The 18,663-nt window shown below is 48.3% G+C and overlaps 1 protein-coding gene across 1 annotated transcript in view; it reads left to right on the top strand.

Moving 5' to 3' along the window:
• Positions 1-18,663, top strand: part of LOC137544947 (disintegrin and metalloproteinase domain-containing protein 10-like) — a 94,542-nt gene that overhangs the window by 72,142 nt on the left and 3,737 nt on the right. Inside the window, exons 12-15 of the mRNA XM_068266044.1 lie at positions 5,032-5,215; positions 11,671-11,770; positions 12,869-13,086; positions 17,274-17,370. Coding sequence (XP_068122145.1) covers positions 5,032-5,215; positions 11,671-11,770; positions 12,869-13,086; positions 17,274-17,370 — 599 coding nt within the window. The remainder of the gene's footprint in view (positions 1-5,031; positions 5,216-11,670; positions 11,771-12,868; positions 13,087-17,273; positions 17,371-18,663) is intronic.

Genomic DNA, 18,663 nt, shown 5'->3' on the forward strand with positions numbered 1-18,663 from the left:
CCAGAACACTTCTCACTGCCACCACTAGCGGTTTGCTAGACACGCCCCCTCAGCTGTCGAGGGCTAAACACGCAATCTGCGTTTTCGTATTTGGGTCAGCTTTGCGCTTAGGCCGAATACGAGAACGCCACGCACCCACACACAGTTGCAATCTTACACTGTCGTGCAGCAAAACCACTAACAGTCGTTCCGAACGATACTGTTAGCTACTCGCACTGGAGTTTCGTACGTTGGGTCAGCTGCGCGCTTTAGGCCAACGTATGACAAACGCCCCCACACACAATGCAATTACAATTTCATATAGTAGTGTTGCTGAAGCGTACAAATAGGCATGGACTATACACAGTTGCACTTCAATCTCTTCTAGGCTATGAGTGTTAGTTTAGCACAGCAGAAGTCAAGCTTATTAAATAATAATTTAATATTCCAGAAAAACATGGAACAATGCAGAACAGAATATATACAAAAGATTACAAAAAAAAAGTAAAAAAGTTACAAAATTAAGCGTTACAAAGATACAACACAAAAGCGATTTTGCTTACCAAAATACAGGAATCCAGATAGAAGAATCTTGGACTTTTGTGGACGGACACAATTCTGGTTAGACCAGGAGTCCACTAGCTTGGGCCAGGAGACCAGCCACAGCTACCGTCAGAAGAGAACTGACTTCAGCTATCTGTCCTCTGCTTTTTATAATGCAATATTTGCCTTGAGGCTGCAAGCCTGTTTGGATGGGGGGGGGGGGGGGAACTAGATTTAATAACATCCTCAGACATAATTTGATTTCCAAGAGATCTGACATCCACATGTAAACAGTGTCCTATAAAACACACACAACAAAAGACTTTGTTAACCTCCAATCTCCCCAGGTTACAGGTGACAATTGATTAAGGCTTTCACATTGCAGCAGGATGTCCTGTGTGAAGTCCGGGCTCAGGCTGGTGTGATCGGCTTCAAAGTCTACTGCAGCCGGTCCAGGTGACAATTGCTCCCAAACACAATACCCCTCTGAGACATTATTCAGACAACATGGTCTGACCACCTGTATAGGCTTCACAGCAACTGTCTAATTAAGGGTTTCCTAATTAGAAGCAGACAATGATAGGTAATTTACATTTTATACGGAATTCCAGGAAGCTAGTTGCCAATACCTTCAAGCCATACTGGCTGACATCCACCTCTGAAAGATACACAGCAGATGTAAAAATGATAGAATATGTTTATGTATTCCTAACATCATCAGCACCCCAATATATCACCACATGAGGATATGTGGGTGGGATCTTACAAGAGGATATTGTTGTGGGGCCTTACACGAGGATATGTGGGTGGGATCTTACAAGAGGGTATTGGCGTGAGACCTTACATAAGGATATGTGGGTGGGACCTTACACAAAGAGAGGATATTGGCATGGAATCTTACATGAGGATATGTGGGTGGGACCTTACATGAGGATATGTGGGTGGGACCTTACATGAGGATATGTGGGTGGGACCTTACATGAGGATATGTGGGTGGGACCTTACATGAGGATATGTGGGTGGGACCTTACATGAGGATATGTGGGTGGGACCTTACATGAGGATATGTGGGTGGGACCTTACATGAGGATATGTGGGTGGGACCTTACACGAGGATCTGTGGGTGGGATCTTACAAGAGGATATTGGCGTGAGACCTTACATAAGGATATGTGGGTGGGACCTTACATGAGGATATTGGTGTGGGACCTTACCTGAGGATATGTGGGTGGGATCTTACAAGAGGGTATTGGCGTGAGACCTTACATAAGGATATGTGGGTGGGACCTTACATGAGGATATGTGGGTGGGATCTTACACAAGGATCTGTGGGTGGGATCTTACAAGAGCATATTGGCGTGAGTCCTTACATAAGGATATGTGGGTGGGACCTTACATGAGGATATTGGTGTGGGACCTTACATGAGGATATGTGGGTGGGATCTTACAAGAGGGTATTGGCGTGAGACCTTACATAAGGATATGTGGGTGGGACCTTACATGAGGATATGTGGGTGGGACCTTACATGAGGATATGTGGGTGGGACCTTACAAGAGGATATTGGTGTGAGACCTTAGAAGAGGATATGTGCGTGGGACCTTACATGAGGATATGTGGGTGGGACCTTACATGAGGATATGTGGGTGGGACCTTACACGAGGATCTGTGGGTTGGATCTTACAAGAGGATATTGGCGTGAGACCTTACATAAGGATATGTGGGTGGGACCTTACATGAGGATATTGGTATGGGACCTTACCTGAGGATATGTGGGTGGGATCTTACAAGAGGGTATTGGCGTGAGACCTTACATAAGGATATGTGGGTGGGACCTTACATGAGGATATGTGGGTGGGATCTTACACAATGATCTGTGGGTGGGATCTTACAAGAGCATATTGGCGTGAGTCCTTACATAAGGATATGTGGGTGGGACCTTACATGAGGATATTGGTGTGGGACCTTACATGAGGATATGTGGGTGGGATCTTACAAGAGGGTATTGGCGTGAGACCTTACATAAGGATATGTGGGTGGGACCTTACATGAGGATATGTGGGTGGGACCTTACATGAGGATATGTGGGTGGGACCTTACAAGAGGATATTGGTGTGAGACCTTACAAGAGGATATGTGCGTTGGACCTTACATGAGGATATGTGGGTGGGACCTTACATGAGGATATGTGCGTGGGACCTTACAAGAGGATATTGGTGTGGGACCTTACAAGAGGATATTGGTGTGGGACCTTACAAGAGGATATTGGTGTGGGGACCTTACAAGAGGATATTGGTGTGGGACCTTACAAGAGGATATTGGTGTGGGGACCTTACAAGAGGATATTGGTGTGGGACCTTACAAGAGGATATTGGTGTGGGGACCTTACAAGAGGATATTGGTGTGGGACCTTACAAGAGGATATTGGTGTGGGGACCTTACAAGAGGATATTGGTGTGGGACCTTACATGAGGATATGTGGGTGGGACCTTACATGAGGATATGTGCACGGGATCTTACATGAGGATATTGGCGTGGGATCTTACATGAGGATATGTGGGTGGGATCTTGCTAGAGGTTATTGGCGTGGGACCTTCCACGAGGATATGTGCGTGGGACCTTACACGAGGATATGTGGGGACCTTACACAAGGATATTGGCGTGAGACCTTACACGAGGATATGTGCGTGGGACCTTACATGAGGATATGTGGGGACCTTACACAAGGATATTGGCGTGAGACCTTACACAAGGATATGTGCGTGGGACCTTACATGAGGATATGTGGGGACCTTACACAAGGATATTGGCGTGAGACCTTACACGAGGATATGTGCGTGGGACCTTACATGAGGATATGTGGGGACCTTACACAAGGATATTGGCGTGAGACCTTACACGAGGATATGTGGGGACCTTACACAAGGATATTGGCGTGAGACCTTACACGAGGATATATGCGTCGGACTTTGCATGAGGATAGTGGCGTGGTGGGACCTTACACGAGGATATTGGCGTTGAAACATTAATTAAAGGTAAGTATTTATGTTTAAAGGGACTCCGTGCAGTGCAGAAACTATGGAAAGATGCATATCATTTTAAAGCTCTCTTTCTCCTCTTTCTAATGATATATAAACCGCCGCCCTACGCCTTTTAGTTTTTGCTATTTTTGTGATTGAAATTGCCGCGGCCACAATTTCGATTGCGAAAATAGAGAAAACTAAAAGGCGTAGGGCGACGATTTAGGTGTCGTCAGAAAGAGGAGAAAGAGAGCTTTAAAATGATATTCCATAGTTACATTGTATTACACAGGGCGACTTTTTCTCAAAGTCAGCAGCTGCATTCAGCAGAATGGAGCTGCTGACACTGGGGAAAGTGTCGTCCTGTGTAATAAAAGTAACTATGGAATATCATTTTAAAGCTCTCTTTCTCCTCTTTCTGACGACACCTAAATCGTCGCCCTACGCCTTTTAGTTTTCTCTATTTTCGCGATCGAAATCGCGGCCGCTGCAATTTTAATAGCGAAAATAGCGAAAACTAAAAGGCGTAGGGTGGTGGATTATATATCATTAGAAAGAGGAGAAAGAGAGCTTTAAAATGATATGCATCTTTCCATAGTTTCTGCACTGCTCAGAGTCCCTTTAAATAAGACTATTAAAGGACTTTTTTGTTGTGTTTTTATTTAACTTTCACTTTTTTGGAAAAGATTAGCATTCCTATACCCATTTAGGCTCTGCCCGCAGTCCACCTTCACCTAACACTGTTACTGCAGAGTATTGCGAGCGTAAGCAAGCCGTGCCACTATCTCACCTGCTACCCTTCCCGGAGTCCACCAATGTGTCCTCCTGTCACCGCCCAGCTCTCCCCCTAGGGCCTGGCATGTCTTCCTGCATTGTGATTACACATTGCGGATGAGAGATGAGTTGTGACAGGAGGACATATTGGTGGACTCCGGTGGTGGAGATGGTGAGTTGATGGCACGGCTTGCTTCCACTCGCAATAATCTGCATTTAGTCAGCGGCAGGATGTCTCCGGTATCACCCCCTGCCATTGGTGACCCCCGGTAGCAGCCTGCTCCTGCTGCCACTCTTAGTCCGCCTCTTTCACCATGTACAATGTTAACAGTGGGGGAGAGTTCTATATATGGGTTTTTCTGCTTTCTGTGTCCCTACTGGAGATTTTCACCCTCACATCTCATCCCTGCACAGCAAGTTCAGCATAATTCTCCCTCTAGACACAGCTCATCTGGCTCTTACACTGTAAGCCAAACATGATACATGACAGAAGCATTGAAGACATAGCATAGTAATGTTTGCCACAGTCCAGGCCATAGACATGAGCCATAATTCCATCCCTTGCCCCAGCACTCCTCAGCAGTAGTTCTCCTGCCAGTGGGGTCACAGACAGTAAGTTCCTGTTGCATAAAATGCTCACATCACCCAGTCATGTGGTCACTACTGGGCTTTATATGCTGTATTTGTGTCATGTACTGACCTCTCTTATTCCCGTCAGCCCCAGCCAAGGCCAGTGCTGCACCCCGCAGTGCTCCGTCAAGCCACAAGGGGAACGATGTCGGGATGAAGCAGAATGTTCCTATGAGAGTCACTGCACAGGAGCGTCCCCCAAGTGTCCGGCTCCTCCCCCGAAAGACAACCACACCTTGTGCAACTATGGGACCAAAATATGCCTGAGCGGGGTAATGCCATCGTAATGCCATGTGGGGGTGTCCTGTGTGCTTATATGGAGGGTGGAATGTATATGTGGAGGTGCAGTGTATGTGTATACGGAGTGTGTATGTGGGGTTGTACTGTGTGCGTATATGGTGTGTGTATGTGGGGGTGCAGTGTATGTGTATATGGAGTGTGTATGTGGGGGTGCAGTGTATGTGTATATGGTGTGTGTATGTGGGGGTGCAGTGTATGTGTATATGGAGTGTGTATGTGGGGTTGTACTGTGTCTGTATATGGTGTGTGTATGTGGGGGTGCAGTGTATGTGTATATGTAGTGTGTATGTGGGGGTGCAGTGTATGTGTATATGGAGTGTGTATGTGGGGGTGCAGTGTATGTGTATATGGTGTGTGTATGTGGGGGTGCAGTGTATGTGTATATGGTGTGTGTATGTGGGGGTGCAGTGTATGTGTATATGGAGTGTGTATGTGGGGGTGCAGTGTATGTGTATATGGAGTGTGTATGTGGGGGTGCAGTGTATGTGTATATGGAGTGTGTATGTGGGGGTGCAGTGTATGTGTATACGGTGTGTGTATGTGGGGTTGTACTGTGTCTGTATATGGTGTGTGTATGTGGGGGTGCAGTGTATGTGTATATGGTGTGTGTATGTGGGGGTGCAGTGTATGTGTATATGGAGTGTGTATGTGGGGTTGTACTGTATGTGTATATGGAGTGTGCATGTGGGGTTGTACTGTGTCTGTATATGGTGTGTGTATGTGGGGGTGCAGTGTATGTGTATACGGAGTGTGCATGTGGGGTTGTACTGTGTGTGTATATGGTGTGTGTATGTGGGGGTGCAGTGTATGTGTATATGGAGTGTGTATGTGGGGGTGCAGTGTATGTGTATATGGAGTGTGTATGTGGGGGTGCAGTGTATGTGTATACGGTGTGTGTATGTGGGGGTGCAGTGTATGTGTATATGGAGTGTGTATGTGGGGGTGCAGTGTATGTGTATATGGTGTGTGTATGTGGGGGTGCAGTGTATGTGTATATGGTGTGTGTATGTGGGGTTGTACTGTGTCTGTATATGGTGTGTGTATGTGGGGGTGCAGTGTATGTGTATACGGTGTGTGTATGTGGGGTTGTACTCTGTATATGGTGTGTGTATGTGGGGGTGCAGTGTATGTGTATATGGTGTGTGTATGTGGGGGTGCAGTGTATGTGTATATGGAGTGTGTATGTGGGGTTGTACTGTATGTGTATATGGAGTGTGCATGTGGGGTTGTACTGTGTCTGTATATGGTGTGTGTATGTGGGGGTGCAGTGTATGTGTATACGGAGTGTGCATGTGGGGTTGTACTGTGTGTGTATATGGTGTGTGTATGTGGGGGTGCAGTGTATGTGTATATGGAGTGTGTATGTGGGGGTGCAGTGTATGTGTATATGGAGTGTGTATGTGGGGGTGCAGTGTATGTGTATACGGTGTGTGTATGTGGGGGTGCAGTGTATGTGTATATGGAGTGTGTATGTGGGGGTGCAGTGTATGTGTATATGGTGTGTGTATGTGGGGGTGCAGTGTATGTGTATATGGTGTGTGTATGTGGGGGTGCAGTGTATGTGTATATGGAGTGTGTATGTGGGGGTGCAGTGTATGTGTATATGGTGTGTGTATGTGGGGGTGCAGTGTATGTGTATATGGTGTGTGTATGTGGGGGTGCAGTGTATGTGTATACAGAGTGTGTATGTGGGGTTGTACTGTGTGTGTATATGGTGTGTGTATGTGGGGGTGCAGTGTATGTGTATATGGAGTGTGTATGTGGGGGTGCAGTGTATGTGTATATGGAGTGTGTATGTGGGGGTGCAGTGTATGTGTATATGGTGTGTGCATGTGGGGTTGTACTGTGTCTGTATATGGAGTGTGTATGTGGGGTTGTACTGTGTCTGTATATGGTGTGTGTATGTGGGGTAGTGTTGGGCGAACACCTGGATGTTCGGGTTCGGGCCGAACAGGCCGAACATGGGCCAGATGTTCGGCATGTTCGGCCCGAACACCGCACTCAATGGGAGTCAATGGGACCCCCGAACATGCCCATTTTGGGGGCCCTATGGGGTCGCAGGCATAAGGGGGGAGCATGCCCCGGTCGCGGGGGGGGGGTCGGAAATTCCCCCCACCCCCTCCGCTAGCGCTCCCCCCTCTGCCCGCTTCTCCATACAAAAAGTTTGAAACAAGTTCAATAGTACCTGGGCTGGTGGCACTGGCTGGCAGTGGAGTGAGGAGGAGGAGGAGTCCGAGTAGCAGAGTGACGTTGAGGCCGGGCAGCGGGCGGTTCAGCGCTAGTACCCTTGTGGTACTTCCGCCCTTTCTCTGACCTCACGTCCTCTGCGTGATGACGCATACGAGGGTACGCGTGATGCGTACCCTCGTATGCAGAGGACGTGAGGTCAGAGAAAGGGCGGAAGTACCACAAGGGTACTAGCGCTGAACCGCCCGCTGCCCGGCCTCAACGTCACTCTGCTACTCGGACTCCTCCTCACTCCACTGCCAGCCAGTGCCACCAGCCCAGGTACTATTGAACTTGTTTCAAACTTTTTGTATGGGGAAGCGGGCAGAGGGGGGAGCGCTAGCGGAGGGGGTGGGGGGAATTTCCGACCCCCCCCGCGATCGGGGCATGCTCCCCCCTTATGCCTGCGACCCCATAGGGGGCATAGGGGGGCAGTATTCGGCCGAACAGGGCCCTGTTCGGCCGAACAGGGGCCCTGTTCGGCCATGTTCGGCCATGCATTCTGCAGTTCGGGCGAACCCCGAACAGTTTGGCCGAACACCACCAGGTGTTCGGCCGAACTCGAACATCACCCGAACAGGGTGATGTTCTGCAGAACCCGAACAGTGGCGAACACTGTTCGCCCAACACTAATGTGGGGGTGCAGTGTATGTGTATACGGTGTGTGTATGTGGGGGTGCAGTGTATGTGAATATGGAGTGTGTATGTGGGGGTGCAGTGTATGTGTATATGGAGTGTGTATGTGGGGGTGCAGTGTATGTGTATACGGTGTGTGTATGTGGGGTTGTACTGTGTCTGTATATGGTGTGTGTATGTGGGGGTGCAGTGTATGTGTATATGGAGTGTGTATGTGGGGTTGTACTGTGTGTGTATATGGTGTGTGTATGTGGGGGTGCAGTGTATGTGTATATGGAGTGTGTATGTGGGGGTGCAGTGTATGTGTATATGGAGTGTGTATGTGGGGGTGCAGTGTATGTGTATACGGTGTGTGTATGTGGGGGTGCAGTGTATGTGTATACGGTGTGTGTATGTGGGGTTGTACTGTGTCTGTATATGGTGTGTGTATGTGGGGGTGCAGTGTATGTGTATATGGAGTGTGTATGTGGGGGTGCAGTGTATGTGTATACGGTGTGTGTATGTGGGGGTGCAGTGTATGTGTATACGGTGTGTGTATGTGGGGTTGTACTGTGTCTGTATATGGTGTGTGTATGTGGGGGTGCAGTGTATGTGTATATGGAGTGTGTATGTGGGGGTGCAGTGTATGTGTATATGGAGTGTGTATGTGGGGGTGCAGTGTATGTGTATACGGTGTGTGTATGTGGGGGTGCAGTGTATGTGTATACGGTGTGTGTATGTGGGGTTGTACTGTGTCTGTATATGGTGTGTGTATGTGGGGGTGCAGTGTATGTGTATATGGAGTGTGTATGTGGGGTTGTACTGTGTCTGTATATGGTGTGTGTATGTGGGGGTGCAGTGTATGTGTATACGGTGTGTATGTGGGGTTGTACTGTGTCTGTATATGGTGTGTGTATGTGGGGGTGCAGTGTATGTGTATATGGAGTGTGTATGTGGGGTTGTACTGTGTCTGTATATGGTGTGTGTATGTGGGGGTGCAGTGTATGTGTATACGGTGTGTGTATGTGGGGTTGTACTGTGTCTGTATATGGTGTGTGTATGTGGGGGTGCAGTGTATGTGTATATGGTGTGTGTATGTGGGGTTGTACTGTGTCTGTATATGGTGTGTGTATGTGGGGGTGCAGTGTATGTGTATACGGTGTGTGTATGTGGGGGTGCAGTGTATGTGTATACGGTGTGTGTATGTGGGGTTGTACTGTGTCTGTATATGGTGTGTGTATGTGGGGGTGCAGTGTATGTGTATATGGAGTGTGTATGTGGGGGTGCAGTGTATGTGTATACGGTGTGTGTATGTGGGGGTGCAGTGTATGTGTATACGGAGTGTGTATGTGGGGTTGTACTGTGTCTGTATATGGTGTGTGTATGTGGGGGTGCAGTGTATGTGTATACGGAGTGTGTATGTGGGGTTGTACTGTGTCTGTATATGGAGTGTGTATGTGGGGGTGCAGTGTATGTGTATACGGTGTGTGTATGTGGGGTTGTACTGTGTCTGTATATGGTGTGTGTATGTGGGGGTGCAGTGTATGTGTATATGGAGTGTGTATGTGGGGGTGCAGTGTATGTGTATACGGTGTGTGTATGTGGGGGTGCAGTGTATGTGTATACGGAGTGTGTATGTGGGGTTGTACTGTGTCTGTATATGGAGTGTGTATGTGGGGGTGCAGTGTATGTGTATACGGTGTGTGTATGTGGGGTTGTACTGTGTCTGTATATGGTGTGTGTATGTGGGGGTGCAGTGTATGTGTATATGGAGTGTGTATGTGGGGGTGCAGTGTATGTGTATACGGTGTGTGTATGTGGGGGTGCAGTGTATGTGTATACGGAGTGTGTATGTGGGGTTGTACTGTGTCTGTATATGGAGTGTGTATGTGGGGGTGCAGTGTATGTGTATACGGTGTGTGTATGTGGGGTTGTACTGTGTCTGTATATGGTGTGTGTATGTGGGGGTGCAGTGTATGTGTATATGGAGTGTGTATGTGGGGGTGCAGTGTATGTGTATACGGTGTGTGTATGTGGGGGTGCAGTGTATGTGTATACGGAGTGTGTATGTGGGGTTGTACTGTGTCTGTATATGGAGTGTGTATGTGGGGGTGCAGTGTATGTGTATACGGTGTGTGTATGTGGGGTTGTACTGTGTCTGTATATGGTGTGTGTATGTGGGGGTGCAGTGTATGTGTATATGGTGTGTGTATGTGGGGGTGCAGTGTATGTGTATATGGTGTGTGTATGTGGGGGTGCAGTGTATGTGTATATGGTGTGTGTATGTGGGGGTGCAGTGTATGTGTATATGGTGTGTGTATGTGGGGGTGCAGTGTATGTGTATACGGTGTGTGTATGTGGGGGTGCAGTGTATGTGTATATGGAGTGTGTATGTGGGGTTGTACTGTGTGTGTATATGGTGTGTGTACGTAGGGGCACATGGTGTATTTGTGCGCAACATTTATTGTTCCATCACATACATTTGCAATTAATGTCAGACCTGCAAGGCCGACGATCATTTCGGGGCCACTTAAGGTCCCCTTTGTCAAGGCAAGAAGCAGAAAGACATATTATTCTATGTCTTTCTGCTTCTTGCCTTGACAAAGGGGACCCTAAGTGGCCCCGAAACGATCATCGGCCTTGCAGGTCTGACATTAATTGCACGTGTATGTGATGGAACAATAAATGTGGCACTGATTGTTCCTGCAAGTCTGTGTGTGGACTCCTCCTTCGCATCTTTTTTCAAGGCAGACAGGAGGCACCACTAGGGGGAGCTCAAGGGAGGATAGGATGCATGAGCCAGTCGGGCCTGGGCGATATAGAGGAGCGTGTTTTTGGGCTCCAGGAAAGAGAGTGTGCCGTAGCTGCTGGGTGGCATAGTAAGTTTACTTCCTGAGGGGACGGTGTGTGACAGGACACAATGGCTGTGGGACATGGGGAGAGGACAACGGACCTGATATCAGAGAGCAAGGAGTCAGCAGAGAGCAGGGGGGGCCTTGAGAGAAAGCACAGAAAAACAATTAGCAAGAAGAGCGAGGACCTTTTCACACTGGGATGTTGTGTTGCGGTGATTTACCAATTACCACACTGCTAATGCTGGGTAATGAATGAAAGTCTATGGGGTAGTTCACATTACCTGCGTAGTGGTGCAGTGCACCGGAAGTGCCCGATCTGACGCGGGTCTATAACTACGTTACTGCATGGATCTGCATTGCCCTGCGTCAGACCGGAAGTCATGTTAGTCTATGTCGAAGTGGGGACTTTAAAAATGTTGGCGTCAGCGGCGGTGCGACGACGTTATGACCAGCATATTTTTTACAATACTTTTCCATGCACTTCCACATACCTGAAGCAGGAAGTGACCGCAAGCGTTCGGAACTTCCTGCTTGGCCGAATGCCAGACAGGCAACACCGTGTACAAACTATGGCCCGCATACAGCCCGCCACATTATAAAGACCGCCAACTTTTAGCAGGAGGCTGCCAGAGCCCAAATCACCTGTTTTGATGAGACTCCGTATATAAAATACACAGATTCATTCTGGGAAAAGTTCAGGTGTAACATGACTGTATTGTATTTTCTTGTAGGCATGCAGCCAGTCGGTGTGTGTGAAATACGGGTTGGAACAATGTGATTGTGCCAGCCTGAACAAGTATGAGATGTGCCAGCTCTGCTGCAGGAAGCCAGGTGAGCCAGCATTCCTATGTCTAGGAAGGCAGATAACAAATTCTGTCATTCTGTCATTCTGTGTCATATACTGTATGTCAGAAATAAGGCCTACCTGGAGATTATCCCCTATGATGTGACCCCCTTAAGTTGGAAAATGAATTAACATAAGTACCGTATTTTTTGCTCCATAAAACAAATCTGACCATAAGATATACCTGATCATAAGACACACCTGACCATAAGATGCACATGACAATAAGATGCGCCTGGCCATAAGATACACCTGACCATAAAATGCACCTGGCCATAAGACGCACCTGAACATTAGACAAGCCTCACCATAAGACGCAGCTGACCATAAGATGCACCTGACGATAGGACAAACCTGGCCATAAGATGCCACTGACCATAAGATACACCTGACCATAAGATGCGCCTGGCCATAAGACAAACCTTGCCATAAAATGCACCTGCCCATAAGACAAACCTTGCCATAAGATGCCCCTGACCATAAGATGCCCCTGACCATAAGATGCCCCTGACCATAAGATGCGCCTGACCATAAGATGTGCCTGACCATAAGATACACCTGACCATAAGATGCACCTGGCCATAAGATGCGCCTGACCATAAGATACACCTGACCATAAAATGCACCTGACCATGAGATGCGCCTGACCATAAGATGCGCCTGACCATAAGATGCACCTGACCATAAGATGCACCAGGTAGCCCTTATTTCTGACATACAGTACATGATACAGAATTTGTGAGATCATGGTGGCCCTTGACCTCATTCCTTACACCTCCTAACTGCTGCTGTGCCCCCCTAATGTATAGCCAGCCCCCTCTCCCCAACAAGAACAGTCATGTTTCACCCTCACAAGTATAGCCATGTCCGCCTAAATCCATGTGCTCTCCCTATGTCTTGAAGAAACAAGTATCACCATGTCTCCTAAGTATTGTCATGTCCCTCACCCCACCAAGAATGTAAAGGAATGTATAACCATGACCCCACATACATGGGAATGTCCTCCATGGAGTAGAGGAGCTCTCTGCAAGCCTTCTCTTGCTATCCTCTGGTGGTCTGAGCCCCCTGTTCCTCTCTTGTCTTAGGTGACGAGTCCTCCTGCATCAGCACCCGGTCTGCAGGACTCTCCCATCTCTTCGGCACATCGATGATCCTGCTTCCTCCAGGTGCACCCTGTGAACACAGACAAGGCTACTGTGACAAATTTCACGTCTGCCGACTAGTGGATGCTGATGGCCCCATAGCCAGGCTTAGAAAAACATTCCTGAAGGTGATAGAGCGGGACCCTGCGGCGTGGATGAAGGTAATCCTTACATATACACTGATTTCACTTATAGTTAATTATATATTTTATGGGTTGACTCTTCCAGTCTTACTGTATTTCTTCATTCTCCAGTGAGGACCCCAAATGGACTTATCTCTAACCCATAATATTGAACTCACCATGCTGGACTTATCACTTATTACTTTATCGCTTTGAAAAAGCACCCAACACTTTCTTGGAAATGAAACACTTTGTGTACATGAGTAGTGTGGGCCAATCAGATGCTAAGGTACAGAGTTAATGCAAATGTTATTTTTACTCTAGGCATATGTATGCATCTTAAAATTGGACCAATCGAAATGATCAGCTAATGCTTTTGATTGGTCCAAGCTGTTTGAAAGAATTAACAGGACATCTGCACCAACTTGTAATTATCCCCCTCTCATTGGACATCTCTGATGAGCAGGAAGGTTGGCCCTGCATAATGTGTCAGTAAAGTGGATCCTCTGGCCAAGTGTAGTGGTGTATTCATTAGGATGTACAGGTGAAAGTCAGAAAATTAGAATATTGTGCAAAAGTCCAGGGGCATACCTAGAAATCCCCGGAACCCCCTGCAAAAAAAAAAAAAAAAAAAATTCGCCCCCCCAGGGGGCCGCTCAGGGACTTTTGGGGGGCAGGAGGGGTCACAGCATAAGAGGAGAGTGTGACAGATCGGTGAGGAGAGGGGGAAATTCCCCCACCCCTCACCTCAGGCTCTCCTCTCAGCGCTCCCCTCCAGCGGTGGCGGCAGGATGACACATTACCTCCTTCTCGCCGGAGCTCTTCCGTTCTCTAAGAGCAACTTCCTGTTTACACAGGAAGTTGCATTAAGCTCTTAGAGAACAGAAGAGTTCCGGCGAGGAGGAGGTAATGTATTCAGCCTGCCGCCGCTGCTGCTGCCTGCCACCAATGATTGCAGGAGGGGAGCGCTGAGAGGAGAGCCCGAGGTGAGGGGGGGGGGGAATTTCCCCCCTCCCCACCGATCTCCCACACTCTCCTCTTATGCTGCGACCCCTCCTGCCCCCCAAAAGTGCCTGAGCGGGCCCTAGCCCTCCCCCCCCCCCCTGCGACGGCAGGGGTCACATCCCCTATTGTTACACCAGTGCAAAAGTCCATTTATTTCAGTAATACAACTTAAAAGTTGAAGCTAATATATGAAACAGACTCCTTACATACAAAGCAAGATATTTCCAGCCTTTATTTGTTATCATTTTGATGATTATGGCTCACAGCTTATGACAACCCCAAAATCACAATCTCAGCCCAGTGGTGTAGCTAAGGAGCTGTGGGCCCCAGTGCACGTTTTTCATTGGGCCCCAGAAGAACTCTATACATAACAATAGATACGGCGCAACAAAACCTGCCAAGGACAGCTGGAGTGTCAGAGGTGTGAGAAGGGGGGAGGGGGGGGCAGTTTGCTAATGATCACTACTATTCAAAGCATCTATAGAAATTATTATTACCAGTAAAGGACCAAATAAAAAGCCAATACTGCGCGGTTCAGGGTGAGCTTCTTGGGGCCCCTCTGACCCAAGGGCCCCGGTGCGGTCACAACCTCTGCACCTCCTATTGCTACGCCACTATCTCAGACCATCGTAAAACTGTGAGAATGTTTATTATTCTCGGCTCAGAGTCTCAGACTCTAATCAGCTAATTCACCCAAAACACCTGCAAAGGGCTCCTATTTCATAGACCTTTTAAGTTAAATTACTGAAATAAATGGACTTTATCACAATATTCTAATTTTTCGGGTTTCACCTGTCAGTCTCCTCCTTGCAATGTGTTATACCCTTTTATGTTTTTTTTTTATAATTTTTTTCTCCTTGTTCTCTCATTGTTCTGCTAGCGTTCTATGGGCTCTCCCCTAGCGGCATCCTAAACAAAGCTAGAGCTGCTGGTCAATGCTGGTAACATATTGGGATTGGCCAGCAGCTGTGACCAATCCTTGCCTTTTTTTTTCATATAAATGCAGTGTCCAATCAAAGGCTTTGTGTGCCTCTGAATGGGCACTTACTTGCGTATGTATTATTCCGTCACCGGGGAGTTGGGTGCAGGGCGAGCTGAATGACGGCTCTCCCTGCTGCCACTCAAATTCCCTGCAGTGTTAAAGAGAGTCTGAAGCAAGAATAAATCTCGCTTCAGACCTCATAGATAGCAGGGGCATGTGTGCCCCTGCTAAACTGCCTCTATCGCGCCGCTAAACGGGGGTCCCTTCACCCCCAAATCCCCTCTGAGCAGCGGGGGAGCGCTTCCTGGTTGGGGCAGGGCTAACCGCCGCAGCCCTGCCCCACGCGCGTCTGTCAGCGCATATCTCCGCCTCTCCCCCGCCCCTCTCAGTCTTCCTTCACTGAGAGGGGCGGGGGAGAGGCGGCGATGCGCCGCTGATAGACGCGACTGGAGGCAGGGCTGCAGCCGTTAGCCTTGCCTCCATGAGCAACCAAGTCTGCGACCAAGTCTGCGACCAAGTGTTGCGGGGGTGGGTTTGGGGGTGAAGGGACCCCCGTTTAGCGGCACGATAGCGGTGGTTTAGCAGGGGCACACATGCCTCTGCTAACTATGAGCTCTGAAGCGAGATTTATTCTCGCTTCAGAGTCTCTTTAAGTACTGTTCCCCCTCCGAGTCATAGCCAGTCTGAGGGAGATGTTATTCTGGGTCCAGTGATCGATGGAACCCGGAATTACCCTTGCGTGGGGTGCGCACTGTAGAATGAGTGCTAGAGCTGCGTCCAGCTCCCCTGCTTTGCTGCAGCTTGGATAATGGCATAGCTAGAAATTATGGGGCCCATAGCAAAACTTTAATGGGGCCATCAGATGTAGGCACTCTTGGGCAAGGTCACATGCCACTACCCTATCATTCGCATGTAATCTATACTGCTTATAGTGCATGGGGCACTGAGCTGAAGTGAAGGAGGAGGAACACAAAAAAAGTTAATAGGAAATCCATCAAGTACCACCTAGGCCCCCTTTTTTCCAGGGCCCCATAGCAGCTGCTATGGCTGCTATGGCTATTGCTACACACCTGAGCTTGGAACTCCTACCATTAATGTGATGGCAGAGGTCTGTTATCAGCAGCAATATCCACCGTTGGGAAGCCAAGGTCCTGCCAAGGTCAACCTCAACCCACAATGAAGACACAGTTAAGCCAATGCTCAAATGTTGTTGCATCAAAATCAAACACCCTCCCACACCAGCCCTTATCCATACACAGATGGTACTACGACTATATTGCAGCTCTGAAGTATAGTCCTTGTAGAGTAGTGGTAGGTTTCACCACAATAGAATACATGGAGTCATGCAGTTATCACATGGGAAGACCCCACTGAGATCACATGAATGGGATAAGAAGTGAGAGGAAGATATGGGGGTACACCATGCCTGGACCTTGGGGATTCAAACTAATTGATTTGGCATACATCATTTAATAAGAGCCTGTAAATTGAGTCTCTCCACTCTCCAGCTGCTTAAGAAGATGCAATACTACTAATATTCTACTATGTATCCATTACCCATCACATTAAACTCCAACCCCTACAAACACCTATTACTAACCCTAATCCCCAAGTTACGCCTAACACTAACTCTCCCCCTACTTACTCCTAATCCTAAATTCCTAACCCCCCACCTACACCTAACACTAACCTCCCCACTGCCTATGCCTAATACTAACCCTCCCTACCTACTCCTTACCCTAACCCTCTACCTAACACCAACCTCCCCTACCTCTGCCTAATACTAACCCTACCCCTAACCTAATCCCCCCACCTACACCTAACGTTAACCCTACCCCTACCTACCACTAACACTAACTCTCTCCCCTACCTACTCCTAACCGTAATGCACCACCTACACCTTTCACTAGCCTTCCCCCATACCCACGCCTATTACTAACCCTCCCTCAACCTACTGCTAACAAACACTAACCCCCACCTACTCCTAGTCCTAACCCTAATCCCCTCCACCTACACCTAACACTAACCCTCCCTCTTCCTACTCCTACTCCTAACCCTAATCCTCCCCAACTTATGCCTAACACTAACCTCCCCCAACCTAGTCCTAACCCTAATTCCTCACTACTTACGCCTAACACAAACCTGTATAGCTGATTGCGGTGTCTGATCCAGTGTTTGGCTAAATGCTCAAAATAAGCATAACATTCTTATAGCTGACTGCTGTCTATTGTCTTACTAGACACGCTGGTGGGCGGTGCTCCTGATCATACTATCTGTGGCTGCCATGATGACGGGTACAGTCTTTGTTTTTGGGCGAAATCTTGACTCTGATAAAGGTAAGGAAAACATCTATTATCTCTATTTTTTAAGATAAAAAACATAAATCCAGACACATAACCTCAAGTTAGGACATTTAAATAAGTTATTAGGGAGGTGCTAAAGTGGGTGTGGCCAGCAAAATGGCAAAGACAGTTGACCCTTTGCGCACTCACATGCACATGTTCATACAAATGTATTCATTGAAATCAGTCATCCAGGAACCACTGCTATCCCTATAGCTAAGTTAAAAGCCGGGGTCTTAGTACAAAATAATGCATTCCCTTGCGTAGTCACCTACACTGCGCAGAAGTACCCAGGTATTCATAGGTGTCCTAACTCTGGCCCTGTAACATGCATAGTGCAGGCACGAAAACATTAATTGCATTAAACATCCTTAGTGCTTTGTCGCCCTGCAGGGATTGGTACCCGATCCCTTGGGTGACAGTGATCCAGCAGATCAACGCAGATCGTAGTCTGGTGAGTGTAGATTTAGGCCAATTTTACAGTTATTTTTTAGCATTGCAGTGGGGATATGATGCTCCTGCTGCACCCCGCTGCAAAAAATGACAAACATGTGACCTTGCAGCAGAGTGTGCCGACAGGGTTATATGTATAGCCCCGCCCCCGCTTAGTGACGTACTACCTGCTGGGCAGGATCATATGCATTGCACTGCCCACTGCTTAGTGACATACTCCCTGCTGGGCAGGATCATATGCATAGCACCGCCCCCCGCTTAGTGACATACTCCTTGTTGGGCAGGATCATAGCCATAGCGCCACCCCCCGCTTAGTGACATACTTCTTGCTGGACAGGATCATATGCATAGCACCGCCCCCCACTTAGTGACATACTCCTTGCTGGGCAGGATCATATGCATAGAACCGACCTCCGCTTAGTGACGTACTCCCTGCTGGGCAGGATCATATGCATAGCACTGCCCCCCGCTTAGTGACATACTCCCTGCTGGGCAGGATCATATGCATAGCGCCACCCGCCGCTTAGTGACATACTCCTTGCTGGACAGGACCGTATGCATAGTGCTGACCCCTGCTTAGTGACATACTCCTTGCTGGACAGGATCGTATGCATAGTGCTGACCCCCGCTTAGTGACATACTCCCTGCTGGGCAGGATCATATGCATAGCGCCACCCGCCGCTTAGTGACATACTCCTTGCTGGACAGGATCATATGCATAGTGCTGCCCCCCTGCTTAGTGACATACTCCTTGCTGGACAGGATCATATGCATGGTGCCGCCCACCGCTTAGTGACATACTCCTCGCTGGACAGGATCGTATGCATAGTGCTG

This window comes from Hyperolius riggenbachi, chromosome 1, assembly GCF_040937935.1.
Source record: "Hyperolius riggenbachi isolate aHypRig1 chromosome 1, aHypRig1.pri, whole genome shotgun sequence".
Lineage (NCBI taxonomy): Eukaryota > Metazoa > Chordata > Amphibia > Anura > Hyperoliidae > Hyperolius > Hyperolius riggenbachi.